General features: G+C 26.6%; 1 protein-coding gene across 3 annotated transcripts in view; it reads left to right on the top strand.

The window, feature by feature from the left end:
* Positions 1-17,264, top strand: part of LOC107456436 (uncharacterized) — a 35,328-nt gene that overhangs the window by 11,150 nt on the left and 6,914 nt on the right. For all 3 annotated transcript variants that reach the window (XM_043047030.2, XM_071182207.1, XM_071182206.1), the window contains exons 3-5: positions 1,181-1,389; positions 5,486-5,659; positions 10,619-10,891. In XM_043047030.2, coding sequence (XP_042902964.1) covers positions 1,181-1,389; positions 5,486-5,659; positions 10,619-10,891 — 656 coding nt within the window. The remainder of the gene's footprint in view (positions 1-1,180; positions 1,390-5,485; positions 5,660-10,618; positions 10,892-17,264) is intronic.

Genomic DNA, 17,264 nt, shown 5'->3' with positions numbered 1-17,264 from the left:
AAAAGTATTTTTTTGGCGTCCGCTCTACATCAACTTTCCGCTGACGCCCAGATAAGGCGCTAGTTCTAATAAACCAGGCCTTGAGCTAACAAACCAGTATTTTGTTGGCGTCAGCGGGACGTTGACGTCACGCCGACGCCCAGATAAGGCGCTTGTCCTAAGAAACCAGACCTTAAGAAATATATAGTGAAAGGATTGAAATCCTTGTGAAAGAATCTTTGTGTTAGAACATAGAATATGTCACTAAAGTAAATTGATACTTGATGGGCTTGGCTTACTCGAAATAGAATGAAAAAAAACAGTTGCTAACGTAAACAAAGGTCACGTTTCAACAACCAATCAGGATCGAGATGCCCACACTACGTCACTTGCAGGCATTTCAATTTGTTTTTGAGGAAATAAATAGTGGAAAAAATTTAAATTGATAATGCATCGAAAAGCATTTATGTTGTAACTATATGTATAAACGTATATAACATATAGTAACTATTTGTTTTCCAGTAACAAATTATGCAGTAACACTTATTCGTATTTGTGCTTCTATTGGTTTGAAAGGATTAAATATATGCAATGTTAGCATTTCAAATAAGTATTATATTCCACATATAAAAAAAAAATTGGAATTAGAAAAAAAATGTGAAGTTAAAATATTTAAATCAAAGCATCGATTACTCTAAGTACAAGAAAATAAAATGTTTTGTACTTCTTTAATACTCATCATCGTTACAAAAAAAAATCTAACCACATTTTACTTAAAAATAAAACAGATAATCAAACGATTAAAAAGAACTTCATAAACTTGAACTTCAATCATTAAAAAATATAGTTTTCGTGAGCTTTATTGTAAGTTTCATTATGAATTTTTTTTAAAGTTTTTGGCAGCTATAGAAAATGTCAAATAACGAGTAGAAAAATTCAATCAATTGAAAAGAATTATTTGAGAAGTTGTCATGCTACATTAATTTGTTACTAGTTTATGATTTTACTACTGAAATGATTTTAAGTGATAAAAAATTTTGCAGACGATTATAACATTTTTCATTTTATCATGTAATTATTTTTTAATTTTCGTTCTCGTCTGCTTTAGCTATCCTGTAAAGTTGAATTTCTCAGGCATGTAATAAGGCTATATGATAATAACTAAATGTATGTCTAAAAAATAAAGAATGAATTTTTATAGTATAGAAGAATTTTACCTTCGCCCAGCTTTCTCTTGTGATGAATGGAATTTAGACAGTGGAACATGTTTTTTGGATCGAAATGTTGGAGCAACAATTACACTTGCTTTGAAATTTGGAACTGATAAAAACCATTTGCCTAGTGTTGTTTGGAAACAAGAATTCCATTTATTATCCGGAGAAAAAACCAAGGAGTTTATGATTAATCCAGGTAAAAAAGACCTTTAAAGATTACCATAAGTATAAGATCAGATACTTCTTAAACGATCATTAAAAAACAAATAATATACAGATATCTTTCGTGGTTAACATCATAAAATCAATTTAAGTTATAACGGTTATATTATATGGATAAACTATTTATTTATTACTTAATTTAACCATTATTCTTTATTTTATCATTCTTTTTTAATATTATTGCCTGTTATTATCCCTTAATTATATACAAAATTAAATGCTTAAAAATTGAAATGTTATTTCTTTGTTTTTAAATTGCAGCATGTTAATTACATTAGTTTCAATTTCGTTAACAATTAGGAAATTGTTAATTAAAGTTGTATTGAATTATAATAAATATTAATAGTATGTTTTAATAATATTAATTATTATGTAAATTTAACAAATATGATATTTAATAAATTACGTAAAATTGTGTTCTGTAATGTAAACGTATGCAATCGAATTAACGGATTCCAAAACAAAAAAAAATTCAAAATTCTGTAGCAATTTTAGATGGGGGCGGGGGTTTGTACTACAAATTTAATTATGTACCATAGATTTAATTAATTTTTTGTGCAATAAATTTAATTATGGTGCCGTATTTTCAAGCTATAATTGAAGAGCTGTTACTACGTATTAAGTAAAAACATGTTAAATAGAATTTTGGAGGGAATAAAAAAAACTCAAATTTCTGTGTTTAAAATCATGTAAAATCAGTTGTAATTATAAAACTTAAATAAATTCTTCTATTGAAGCGGTTTTTAATGAAAAAGAAGAGCTTTGTAATCAGCTTTCTGATGTTTCTACATAAATGTAAATATGATTTTCTCGATTACATTAAACCTCCTTTTAACATACATATTGTTCCAATAAGCTCTTCGATCATTAAGTTAATGAACAATTTTTTTTATAAATATGTATGGTGAGCAAAATAAAAGACAGAATACTTTAATAACTTTTTATCTAATTATTGGGTTTTCATGTATTAAGATGTAATCTTAATGATTTGAGGGAGTAACATTTAATATATTGAAATATTTGGGCAGGAGATGTTTCAAGTTACGAAATCACAACGCAAAACGCACTTTCTTGGAATAAACATCCTTTTTCAACGGAACTGGACTCTATACCTTCAAAACATGGGAGGGAGTTGGAAAATATGTTTCCAATAATTTGAGCAGGAAACTGGTCAAAAGTTAGGGCCTCTTAACGTTAATTCACTTTTTGCTTATTTCTAATATATTGTATTAAATTTCTACTATATATAATGCACTATTATGAAATTTATTTATCTGAAAATAATTGTACGAGAAAAGTTTATTTTTATAATTATTTCAAAAAAATGAATTTAATGATACTTTTTAGTTTGTTATACTTAACATTAAGAACCCAAAATTTTGACCGCGTTACAGTCTTAACCTTTCGAAATAGAATTTTTATTAAACATATTTTTTATATTTTTTTCAATATGTTGTATTAATTTAGATTAAAATAATTGAAAAATATTACATTTAGCATTTTAATAATTAATGAGTATGAAACACAGCACGAAACAGGGTGTTTTTTTTTCTTTCCAGCGAAGTCAAATCTTCCTAAGACAACTCACTCTCAAGCAATAATTTTTCATATTTGCACTTATTTAGATCTAAGAGAAACATATTTTGTATTAATTTAGATTAAAATAATTGAAAAATATTACATTTAGAATTTTAATAATTTATGGTTATGAAATACAGCATAAAACACCGGTGTTTATTTTTCTGCGTTATAAGTAAAATCCTCCTAACACAACTCCCTTTCAAACAATAATTTTTCAAAACAATTTACACTTATTTGCACTTATTTAGATCTAAGAGAAACAGTTATTCATCATTAGAATTTCTTTAATTTACAAAATCTATTATTGATAAATTTTAGAATATGAATGAAAAAAAATATTTTCAAACTATTATTTATTTCTTTATTTTTCGGATTTTATATTTTATACAAATATAATTCCGATAATCAAACAGATTTTTTAGTACAATTAGACTTTCAACTATTAGACTGTTTCTCATAATTAAAATACACCAAAGTATATTTTTGCTTGTAATTAGAACACCAGAAAAAAATATATATAAGGGACACAGGTGTCTCATCTGCGTCAAAGAGGGCCATATTTTGGGCCATATTTTCCAGATTGCGATTACTCATTCTAAATATTTTGATGGTGAAGAATCAAAATTCGTCAAAAAATAGTATGCTTTTTCAGAAAAATGCGTTTATGCGTGTTATTTCGCAAATTTGAAATATTAATTACGATTTGTAAGTTAAGCTCCTCGAGCCATTACAAATGCATCTTAGTAAGTGGCATTCTGATGTTTTTAAAATGTTCCGTTTTTCATTTTGGTTAAACTACTTCATTCATTGTTATTTTTAAATTTCAGAAATGTTTTACAATTCCAGTAAGAGTCTTATTTTATTTTGTTGAAATACTTTTAGGAACTCATAAATAAGGTCGAAGTACGCGTTATGTTCACGAACATGTTACCCTTCGTGGAAAACACAACTACAGTCGGAGACGAATCGGTCACGAACCTACAGCTAAAACAAATGTCAGATATACATTTTTTTCAACATTATTCTCAATAAAAGTATCTAATTCTGTTTCACTTTAAAGGTGAAGCAAAATTTCAATAAAATAAAAATCACAGAGAAAAAAATTTCTTGTAAAATTATCGTATTGTATGTGATAACATTTCTGTTTTTAAAAGAAAATTGAAAAAATTCTGAACCAAAATATGGGGTATTTAAACCATTCATTTAGTAATTTTTCCGTTCAAATGGTAACGTTTTACTAGAAATTTCGGCTTTCAAAATTATAATTCTGATTACCACGCATTTAGTAAAAACTGAAGAGATTTAACAGAATAAATGGTTTTTATGCCATGTTTTAAGCTATAATTATAAAATAACCAAATTTTGTCACATTTACCAAATGTTATCACAGATTATAAAACCATACTTTATTGTTAATTTTACTAAAGTGTTTAAGAAAGCGCTTAGTTAAAAATTGCCGAGCTTTTTAGTGGACCCATAGGGCAAGAAACATGGACACGATAAATTTTTCAGTATTCTGATAGTTTTGACCATACTTTTTTCAATTCCTACAATTAGTTCATACTCTCCCTATATCTTGCTCAAATTTTCAATCGTTAATAAGATACTTTTCATACGACACAAGTTCGAAGACATTTTTTGAACTTGTAGTTCATGACACTTGATGTTAATACAGTTTTTTGAAATATTAATTCATTAATTAAATTGTTACATATAAAATAAAAAATATTCAGTTGAAAGCTCAATTACCAAAAAAGTTTTATTGTATTAACACAGATTTGGTTTCACAGATGTAATTCCTAATTCTAAAAGAGCGAAAATTTCTAATTATTTTACTCGGTAACTATAGCAACTTCCTCTACAATTGCAGTTACAATCTTTTTTCTTATATTTTTATTTAATATCTGGTTACTATAAAAACTAGTTTAATGTCTTTTTATAAATTGGTGAATTAATGAATTGGGGACTTAGTGAGTTTCGATGAATTTTGATGAATTCCTAATAATTTTTCACAATTTTATATTCATATTTTAACTACATATTACGCTAGCTTAAGTTTTATACAAAACTTAAAATAAAAATATCTGTAATTTATTTATTCTTCAATAATTGTAAAACGGTTATATTTTACTTTATCTCCTATTTTAATTGCATGTTACGCTAGATTCAGTTTTACACAAAACTTCTAATAAAAGTTATGATAACTTATTTACTTTTTAATAACTGTTAAACGGTCAATTAATATAGATACCGTTTTAAATGCTCTTATCATTAAATATTACGTAATAAGATATTTTTTCAAGACTACTTCATAATAAAAAACACAGCTTAAAGCTTGAAACCTTTAATTTTGAATAATGATCAAAATCAAAATGATAATCAAAATGAAGGTGATAAATATCGCAGGTAAATAAATATCTTAAAATTAAGAATTAAAAAATATTTGTACCTTTTGGTTAGCACGTAAAAATTCTTATTTTATTCTCTAGACACTTCACCCTGGAATATAGTCATCGGAAACAAAGGTTATGAATTTCGAATAAGCCCTATAACAGAACAAGACGTCGATTTTAATTACTTCTCAGTCAATCTAGCTCAGTCTGAAAAAGTATTCCACCCCAAAGTGAAAAAGTTAAATTTTCGAATACGAATAGTACCTATTAGTAAGTATAACTTTAAATAGTTAAAACAATTATAAAAATAAAAGTCAATTTTAAGAAAGTAATAAGTTGTTCAGATAATTAAAATAAGTAGTTAGCTAATACCAAACTGTTATCAATTGAGAATAAGCTAATAAAATGGTTAGAACTGCTTTAAAATTAAATAAAAAAGCACAATTTAAAATCAATCACTCTAATGTAAAAAAAAAATGATTTATATGGTATATTTCAACATGATTCAATGGTATATTTCAACAGGCCTGCCCCTCCCCCCTAAAAAATAAAATTAAAACCTCTTGTTTTTCGGCATTAAGAAATAAGATATATCTGTATTAATATTTTTTATGAGAAAAATGATAACTGAGAATTAACGTTCTGTACGATTTTCAAATTACTTAAACTTTATTATAACAGAATAAATTGTTACTAAAAATTTTTTTGATACTCATATATTGTAAGAATAGAATAGTTTCTTACTCAGACATATCAATTTGTTACAGATCAATTATTATATATTGATCTATAATAATTATATTATTATAGATCAATTTGTTACCCAAACATTATCATATAAAAATATTATGTTACTCAAGCGTTGCTATAATAGAGTAACTTGTTCTCAAGCATTTGCTCTAATAAAATGATTTAATACCATTTTGTTTTCAAATTGAAAATTAAAGTAATTAATTTCTAATATGTTATTTTTAATTCTTGAAATTGTCTGTAGCCTTTTGTTTGTCTTAATAAAAACTATAAAATTTTTTATATAAACAAAAATAAAAATCTTTATAACTAGTTAGCACACAGATACAGAAAATTCAAAGAACATAAAAATAGATGTTCTAAAGCCCTGTCACGACCGGTTTTGTCTAAAGGAAACCAATAACTTCGAGTTACGAAAAAAATATTTTTTTCTTCTTGTTATCACGGGGAAAAACCACTACTTCCAGATATGAAGTTGCAACAGTTAACAAGAAGCACGATATTGTGGTAGCACGAATTTACTAATAAGAATTTCATTTCAGCTGCTGCGAGATGAGATTTCTAAATTTTTAATTATTTTTCCTGTAAAATAAAAGTAATTGGTTTTAAAATGAGAAAGTTCTTCATCAATATGTAATTCCCAAATCCTTAGCTGCTTGTTTTTCAAATCTCATTGAACATCTGGTTTAGTAATATCAAAGCATTGATACATTTTACACAGTTTAGAAACTATTGCTGTTAAAATTGATTTGTAAAAGAAGAAGTGTCTCAATGGATTTTATTTCTTTTTTAATAAAATCTTTAAACTACAGAAAAAGACACAGTATTTAAACAAATTATTCTAAATATGCTTATTCATAAAAATTTTCTAAAATCCACAAGGCAACGTCCTGAAAATATAGATCATTTTAATATTTTTAAATATATTGCATAAATAATATGCAAACTAAAATAAAATTATTGCGGTTGGTGTGTCAGTCTTACGCGCAGTGCACTAAGTTTAAAATCATTTCTGTCACTTAAATCCAAAATGATAATAGTTATTATTCGAATCACTTTAAATTGCATGCTGCATCTTTTATAGTATATTCTAATTCTATAATAAATAATAAATAAATTTAAATAATAAATATATAAAAATAAAAAAAAAGTTACATGGAGTTTATTTAGCCAATCTTGGTAAAATACAAGTCAGTCATGAAATTTCTTTAAATCTAAAGGAATACTAAAAACATTTTTTGTTTCAATTCTCTATCCTTTTGGAATGTTTTTTTTAATTGGAAAATTTGAATTTTAAATTTATTTCCAAATGATTCAATATTTCTTTGAAAAAAATTGACTTTAAACACATCCAAAAAATCCTTGGCTACAAATTAAAAAAAGAGCCTTTTTCAAACTGCTCCCCATTAGCAAAAACGTTCATTGCAATTAGTTCCACTCATTTAACACTTTTCTCCGAAAAACTACATTAAAGTAAATTTTTAAAGCAAATTTTTAGTGTAAATAAATGCAAGTACTTTGATGAAGTTCTCTAAATCTAAAAGAATACTAAATTAATTTTCAAAAAAATTTTTTGTTTCAATTCTCTGCCCTTTTAGAAAGTATTTTTAAATTGGAAATTTAGAATTTTAAATTTATTTCCAAATGATTTACTATTTCTTCGAAAAAATTGACTTTATACGCAAATGAAAAATCATAGGCTAAAAATTAAGAAAAAAAAGCTTTTTTTTTAAACTGCGCCCCATTAACAAAAAAGTTCATTCTATCAGTTTTACTGTTTCATGAGTTTTTCTGAAAAACTATTTTAAATTTTTCAGACAAATTTTAAAAGTAAATAAAAAAAAAGAAAAACTGGTGATTGAATACTTTAAAAAATCTCTTGTTAAAATGTGCTTCTTAACAAAGGGAATTAAAATTTACTTTTTAAAACTAAATTTAGCATTATGACTGTAAAAGTTTTATATGAAATAAAATACAATTTAAAAAATAGAATATAGGCCAGTTTCTAAAGGGAAAAAACTTCAACATTACTATCTAGACAAGTGCGGCATTGTCTCATACGCATTTTTTTACACTGTGTAGGACTCATAGTTTGGAAGTTAAGAAGGCTTTACTGTGTATGAAGTATAAAAAGTACAATTTTAATTCCTGTTTATAAGTCAAAAACTGTTATTTTAACATATTAAAAATGAATTCTTTTGCATTTTTTGTGCTAAATACAATGAAACGAAATCAAAAGTTAATTGAATAGCTCAAAGGGTACTAAAATTTTTATGTATAAAGCATACAGTTTTGTATTTATATTCATGCAAATAAAACCAATATATGAAAATAACCAATGTATTTATATTTATGTCAAAATAATAATTTTGTACTTTTTATAATTCAAACTTAATAAATCTTTTATAAAATTTGAACTATTATTATCAACTTTAATAAACGTCTAAAAAGCATAGAAAATAAAACCGCAAAGAACTACGTTTGCAATTAGCCTCTCAAAATATTTGAAAACTAATTTCAAAATTGTAGCTAAAATAACAATAATTAATTAAATTTTTCTATTTAATTTCGCTAGGCACGCTTAAATTACCCATTATAAATAAGAGTTCAATTATGTTCAAAGGATAAAAATAAATTAACTTCCTTGTTTTTATTTCGATACTGTTTTATCAAGGTATTATTGACAATTTTAACTGTACTAGTTTTATAAACAAATTATGGTTATTAGAAAATGAAACAAACCTGAAACTATGTTGCAATAACTGGACACCTGGAAGTAAAAGTTTGAGGAAAAAATTACAAAAGATTTCAATTCAACTAAAATATAACAGTATAGATATAAATAGATATTTTTGCAGAAACGGGGGAAGTCAAAAAAAATTTTTTATTGTCAATGAAAAAAATAATTAATTAAATAGAATATAAGCAATAAGAAAAAAATAATTCACAAATAATAAAATAATTCATAAATGTTAATAAAATCGGTAACAAATTGATTGAAAAGAAATAAGCGGAGTTCTAATTGATTTGTGTTCTATTTACACCACGTGGGTGCATTCAATTACTGAGAATTAAATCCCACGGCTCTCTGCCGTAAGGGGTGGTTCAAGGTTCTTTTCATAACATTTTTTTAAATTACATGCAGAAGAGAATAAATAATAATTGGAAAATAAGTTTTTTTAAATTGAAAAAAAAAACCTATTTCGACACCGAAAAAATTTCAGTTAATTTTATTTTTTCTTTCATTATTAAGAGGTTATTCATGCAATCGCCATCATTTTAGGGATAAGGAATTATAGCGTAGGTATCAGTAACAATCAATTTAAACATAATATTATTTAATAATAAATAATAATTTATATTTATTGAGTCATTAAACAAAACGTTTAGTACATGGAATTTAATTACTTTTAACAATAAGTCTTTGTTTGCTGAATTAATTTTGATAAATGCAATTTAGTTCAAAATGGTTACTGATTTACAAATCCGCTGCTATAAAAGTTCCTTTGCAATATTATCTAATTGCTAACTCTAACAAATTAGTTAATGTCAAACTGCATAGTTTATTTAAAAACGTATTTAGTTTTTTAATGCGTTTCTAAATATGAAAAATTTGAGGTAAACTCTGCAAAGTGTCTTCATTTTATGGAAAAAGGACATCTTGTATTTATTTATTTATTTATTTGCATTTTTTTGAAAATTATTAATTTCTGAAATTTTTATGTACTGAAATTGCTAATGTGTACTAAAACGATTTCCTGAAATTTGAACCTTGTAAGTGAACAGTGATCTACGCAAAGAGTTAATAAATCATCATAGCCATGAGATTTATTAACTCATAAGAGTTAATAAACCACCATAAGAGTTAATAAACCACCATAACAAGTTATCATAGTACACAAGAATAAGATACCTTCAAAATTACTGAATTTGAGAAGACATTTTCACTCTTCAAATATGCTAGTTCTGGAAAAATAGCCCCATGTTTATATGCTTGTCATTTTTATTTACTGATCTGTTTAGTTATTTATTTGTTTACTTTGTCCTGCGTCGAACAGCTGAGCTGTCCAAATTAATATTCAAAATTACAACAGTGCAGTTCTGAATGCAGTGCAGATTATAAGGAAACACTAACTCCAAAAAGGGAAACAAACTATCCCCCACTTTTTCTATAAGCTTGGTCAGAAATGAACCTTTACAGAACTTAGTTTAGCAAATACTCGTATAAGCATTTGAGTACAGTATTTCACCAGAAATTGGAAATTATTATCTGCGTATTGATGTGAAAATTAAATATATTTGATAAGGAAAATCCGATATAATTCAGGGCTGATTTTGCTATTTTTTTTCCTTGATTTACAAATACTTGAAATAACATAAAATAATTAAGGATAAGGTTTTAAGGATAACCTTTAAAATAACACAGCCCCCACTTGTTTTAGTTTCATTAGGATTAAACATACAATATATGTTTCAAAGACTTAGGATTTCTATACCTGGGAGAGACAATCACTTTGAATATCGACAGCTTCATCAGTTTGCCAGCAGAATCAATCAAGTATAGATGGTATGTAGAAAAAAATGGTGAAAGAGGGACTTTACCAAGCAATATGAAGAAAAGTCTCTCCGGTCGAGTTCTAACAATCTCTGAACTCCGCAAGAATCAAGAAGGGATTGTTGCTTGTTCCATTTATTCCAATCTGAATGTATCCGTTGCAAAAAGAAGGTTTCTTATCAAGCATATTAGCAAAGGTAAATATACACTGTTGTGTAAAATTTTAAAAAAAATATTCAGATTTTATTATTTACAGATTTTAATGAAATTTGGCTTGAACAAAAGTTCAAAGGTTAATGCGGGTTAATACGGAGAAAAGGTAATAACCATTTAGTTATTGTAATGCACGATTCACTTGCATGATCGAAAGTAATTCTCATCGTTGTCTGAGGAAATAAACAGTGGTTACTGAATCGAACCTAAAAAAAAAGGTCTAACAGGAAAAATTGTCTTCTATTAGTCTTTTTTCCCCATGTCTTACAGGCCTTACAATGTGATTTTATAATTAAAATAAGGCAGTTTAGGTGTTTTTGTACAATCGAATTACATTTGCCCTCCCCAATGTGTCCCATACATTCTCTATAGAGCGGTGGTGGCTCAGGGAATCTACAAATTTCTTCCCAATGTGGAGACTCAAGTTCGAATCCCAGCGATGGCAGGTCGATGCGAATTCTGCACCTATCTCACACCGACTGCAGTGCTAACGTAAAATATCCTCAGTGGTAGACACATCAAGGGTTAGAGTTCCCTTGCGGTCAAGCTAACCGTGGGAGATTTTCGAACCTCTCTATGTAATGCAAATGCGGGTTAGTTCCATCAAAAAGTTCTCCACGAAGGCAAATTTCGTCCAATATTCGATCCAGAAGTTTAATCGTCTTCTGGATCGGGTTCAAAATTACAACGCTATGGTGTTGAACATTAGTAATCGTAAACTCAAAATTGGGTCATCTGTTCAACTACGGTAATAAAATAAAATGAAATAAAATAAAATAAAATAAAATAAAATGAAATGAAATGAAATGAAATGAAATGAAATGAAATAAAATAAAATAAAATAAAATAAAATAAAATAAAATAAAATAAAATAAAATACACATTCTAATGGGTTGAGGTCTGAACGTTTCGAGGGCTTGTGCAATCGGAGAACATCTTCAAACTCTAGAAAATCCTTGACATGATGAGGTCTATGTTGCCGTCAATAAAATTGAAACCAGTATCAACGGAATCCCTAGGAAAGCAACTATAGTCTGTACTTATGTCCGACACTCTTTGAAACGTATGGGGGACAGGATCATGCTGCTGTCTTACGCTATGCCTACGCAGGCCATCAAACTTTCGATTCCATGATGTTTAATTTCTCTGAAGTTGGAAGACAGTCAGCGTGCTCCAAGTTTTCTTCTTATAAAAATATAAATTATGAAAACCAATACTGTGCACCAGATTTGATTGAGGAATGCTTTTCAATGATTTGATAACGAAATATTTATTCCTATTTTCACAGGTGTGTATATATATATATATTCATTTNTATATATATATATGTACCTATGAATGCTTAGTTTTCCTACACTTCAATATTAGAGGGGAGCAGCTTTAGAACTATCTTTTCCAGTCACCACTATTCTAGACAGAAAAAAAGTTAACAAACGTGTTTCAACTGACATTGCATACATATAATTCCATTTCTAAAGAATTGAGAAGCAAGATAAGACGTGATATTCATCTCCATCACACTAAAAAAAAATTTTATAAGAGATTTTAAAAAAATTCTTTATTATTCTGTATAAATGTTTCTTGAAAGAACTATAATTAATGATTTTTTTTAGATACTCTTCGTCCATTGATTATATATGATTCTAAAAAAGTTCATACATTTAATGATGTTGGTATGCAAATTTAAAAAGTAGTTTGTACTGATTAGGTTGACATAGAAATCGGAGATTTCTAATTAACTTTTGAATGAACAAATCAATTCGAGCAAGCAAACAAATCAACCTCACATAAGTTTCCCAAAGTTGCAAATATTGCGTTTCACAAATATTGTAAATATGTGCGTTTTAATGTGTAATTAACTAAGCTAAGAAAGTAGTATTTATGTGAATGATCTAGAACCAGCACATTTATAGCGTGATAAGGGCTAATGCGTTTTCTGTTTATTTTGCATTATTCAATAACACACAATTTCGTCAATAATATGTCATGATTTATGTATATGACTGACTTAAATATTTTTTTTTTAAAAATTGCAGTTTTATTGAATGAGCCAGATGATTATTACCACAATCTCATTTAAAATATGCAACCAAAAAAAAAGATTTAAAGTATAAGAAAATTTAAGGAGTGTAATTTTAGAAGACAATATACAAAATTTGAATTGAAATCGGTTTCTGAGAAATGGAATTTTAACGAAATCGTATATTTAAAATTCGATTCCTTTGGAACTATCTGATTAATTTCGTTCCAATTTTGTAATTCGCCTTAGAAAATTACATTCTTTAAAAAGTTGTAAAAAATTACATAGTTTAAAATTCAAAAGTCTTTCGACTGCTGTTAAATAAAATAATAAAAAATAATAAGCAATTATTGAAAATAAATTTTTGCATTGAATCATCTTTGTATAAACGAATTTTATAACTGTATCCAAAATTTTATGATTAATTTTAGTGTATTTCCTGATTTTAATGAAACATTCCTTTAAACAGGACTTATTTTTACCACACAATTAATTTACAGATTACCAAATGCATTTTTATTGTTAAACATTCGATATTTTTTTCACAATAAGGCATTTAATAAGATAATAAACAATTGAATTTTTATAATTTTATTGATTATTTAATACAAGATTTTTTTCACAATAAAGCTTAAAATATGAAAATTGGAATCGAATATTTATAATTTAATTGATCAAGTTGTTTTTAAATTTATTTTATATACATTATTTCAATTAAGAAAAGGGCACAAAACACGAATTCTCACTTTATCATAATTTATTTCTCTTTCTCTTTTTCTATTTGTCCCTTTTTTCTATTTTTCAGTTTTCACTAATGCAGCGAATCATTTTGCAACACTTTGATCTTTTAATAGAAAAGCTAGAAGATTACAGTAGTTGGTGATTCTAAAATAAAGAAATGAATCAACGTAAATTTACTGACTCAATTACTAAGTTTTGTCAGATTTCAAAATTCAAACCATGAATATTCGTTACGAATAAACATATGAATAAACATTTCGTGCGATAATAGACGATTAGTCAGACTACTGGAAATGTAGTGATAAGTGCAACGAATTTGCATATCTATTTACGTTTCTTTGTATCTGCTGAAAAATTCCTGAGTTCATTATCTCGTAAAACAAAATTCAGAAATAAGATTATGAAAAAACAAATTTTTTTGTTGTTTTAAACTGGTGTTTGACGAGATGCATTACGTGATAGAATTTATTCAAAATATGTTTATTTTAGTCGACTTGTTTAGATTCAAAGAAATTGTATGATTAAAATAATATAAAAAAAGGTTGTTATTTTAGGAAAGAGTATCGTTTCTCTGATATTTTAAACTAAACTTATTAATCAATCTGTAAAATGTGCCTAATTATTGAATAAATTCAGTATTCATTAATTTATGTAGTTTAAGTACATTTTTGTATTCAATTAAAAAAGAGAAAAACATTAATAAAATAGAAAGTTTCATTCAGAAATTTATTCAAAAGAAGTAAATTAGTTGAGATAAATGTGATGATTAAAAATGAAAGCCATAGTCTCCGTTTTTTAACAAAATTTATTCGCAATAACAGAAAAATTAAATTTGTTTTTTTTTTCAAGCGAAAATTATTTGAAAAGAATAATTTTTTTTAAATGACGGCCAAAATCGTTCCCTATTTAAAACTAAACAAAGTATTACACATTTCAATATAAGATAGTATCCTCTTAAAATACCTTTTCCATTACTTTCTTTAATTTCTTATGACGTTTTACTCATTTTTGAATTTCTCCACGCATTATAAAATTGCATGGTTTATCATCTTCTTCAAAATAAAATAAAATAGAATAGAATAAAATAAAATGGAATAAAATAAATAATGATAGTTTTGATTTTTTTTTACAATGAAATTTTTTGCCATTCAAATTGTTTGAAATTGAATTCGGATTGTTGACTTTGTTATGTCAATACGGAGAATTTCTTCTCTTACGGATGTTTTTTGTAGTTCCATGGCCAAAAAAAGAAAAAAAAATGCACTGTTTGAGTTCCTTTAACTCAAAACAAATGTGTAATTTTAAACTTTTTACACTAATATCTAATCGTAAAGAATTATTTGGCTTTAGAACAAACAAAAATATAAAATGTTTAAAAAAATTATTGAACTTTTCTTTTTGAAAAAGTCTCCAATTTGGTGAGACTTTTCCACCAAGATGAAAACCATTAAAATTAATGAATAATTTTCAGATTTTGCTCAGATTTACGAATCAAAACAAAACAAAACAGTAGTAAACTTTTCAAATATTACAATTTTAAATTGAAAACGCCTTTCATTTTTGCAAAAATCTTAGGCTCTTCATCATAATAACAGTGTAGAAGCATAATTAGTATAGAAGATGCAGGCCAAACTTAACCTAACAGTTATAAATGCCGTTACAAACTCACACTATTTATTAAAATAGAATATTGTTCGCTAAAAAGAGTAATTTCAAATAACTTCAGAGCCTTTGAGGAACAGCCTTTAACGTCCTAAGTTTGTACATGGTTTGTCGACCAACAGTTGGCGAAAAAAATTGCTTTCATTGAACTAAATGGGGTCTTAATTGATTAGATTAGCCTAGATATTGAAATTTAAACGAGTTGTTCGTAGTATTTCTCTAGAATTATTTGCTAGTCACATTCTTTTGCCGGGTACTTCAAACAGTTATTTTAGGCAACTCAGACCGGGAACGGGAAGTAAATTTTGCAAACAGTAGATTTCTGTTACTTTTTCACAAAAATAAATAAATATTTTATTTAGCGTATGCTTTTTCTTCAAAGACAAAATTCTAAATAAGTTGAATTGTATGATAGATTTATTAAAACTGAGGTGCATAATCTTGAAAAGATACTGTAAATTAAGTTGTCAATCCCTTCTCTGACCTAAACAAGAAACTAGATAGAAATTACATGGCTTAATGTTACATATGGCTTATTAATTGAAATAAAAAATAAATCTACTTTTATGTATACTTCGTATTATTAGTGTTATTATTCGTGTTTTCATTAAAAATATAGTTTATTAATTTATTCAGACAATTATATTGTTCAGAATATACAATTTTATTGATATTGAAATGATCGAAAAAAGCAATTTTCAGTTGCAACGTTTGAAACTTGAATGCAAAAAATGCGCTTAGCAAAGCAGAATGATAGTTTTCCGTATTTTAATTTAAATTATAGTTTTACCAACTGAATAAACTTATGAAACAAAATTCACTTTTCATTTCATTTCTTCATTAATTTTTTTTTTAACTTAGTTAAAAATTGTTTGTAACAAAGCGTAAAAAAAAAAAAAAAAAAAAAAAAAAAAAAAAAAAAAAAAAAAANAAAAAAAAAAAAAAAAAATAGGTAATTACTTTTTAATGAACCATTGCTTCTTTATTAACCACTTCATTTCCTGATATTGTTAAGCACAACGCTTTTACAAGTTAAGATTAAGAGGAAAAAATAGTTCTCAAACTCAATTAATGTCTGCCGTTGCTTGTAAAGAGGTAATAATTAACTAATCACTTAAAAAAATACGGATGTTAAATGACATCATGGATTCATTTTCCTTTCAGTGAGAATCGTCTAACCAATGATATAAATTCTAATACTTCAATTAAACTAAAAATCCAATTACTAATCAGAGTGCAAAATAAAATACACGACCGACACAAATAATTCCGCGATGTCGCGTTATGAAAACAATCACTTCTTTAAGATAGGGTCTCTACCGTGAAACTGAAACTTCCGACAGCGCGGTCTAAATTTAGCGTCTCTCTAAATATTACTTTTTTTTAAGACTTTCCATCTAATTTTTGAAGTTTTGAGTTCATGCATTAAGCATTTAGCACTCTCTCTCCGGTTGACGTTTTCTCGGATGATCCGCCCGCACCGATCTAAATACGGCAGCAAATGCGAGATGTGGAGAGAAACGCTTCTTTAAACTGTAAAATTCGAATTTCTCCGTAGTTCTCGCTTTATCTGGAATGGAGAACTCGGAAGCAAAAACGAAACATATAAGATTTAATGGATCCAAAAGGCATTTGGAATTTTTTTGTTTTTAAAGCTTTTCATTGCTCTCGAAAATTCGAATTGATTTTTTATTTTATTTTTTTAAATCAACCCAATCCAATCTAAAAGAAGAAACACTTCTGTAATCTGTAAAATTCGAATTTTTGTATGATTGTCGTTTGATCTGGGGGAAGCAATTGCGAAGCGAAACATATAAAATTAAATGGATTTAAAGTATTCTGAGTCTTTAAAATTTTGATTTTACTCTAAATGTTTCAAGAGATTTTTAGTTTCAAAATTGGCTATTTTTTTTTTTTTTTTTTTTTTAAATTTT

Source organism: Parasteatoda tepidariorum, chromosome 6 (genome assembly GCF_043381705.1).
Source record: "Parasteatoda tepidariorum isolate YZ-2023 chromosome 6, CAS_Ptep_4.0, whole genome shotgun sequence".
Classification (NCBI taxonomy): Eukaryota; Metazoa; Arthropoda; class Arachnida; order Araneae; family Theridiidae; genus Parasteatoda; species Parasteatoda tepidariorum.
This window is presented reverse-complemented; position numbering and strand designations above follow the sequence as displayed.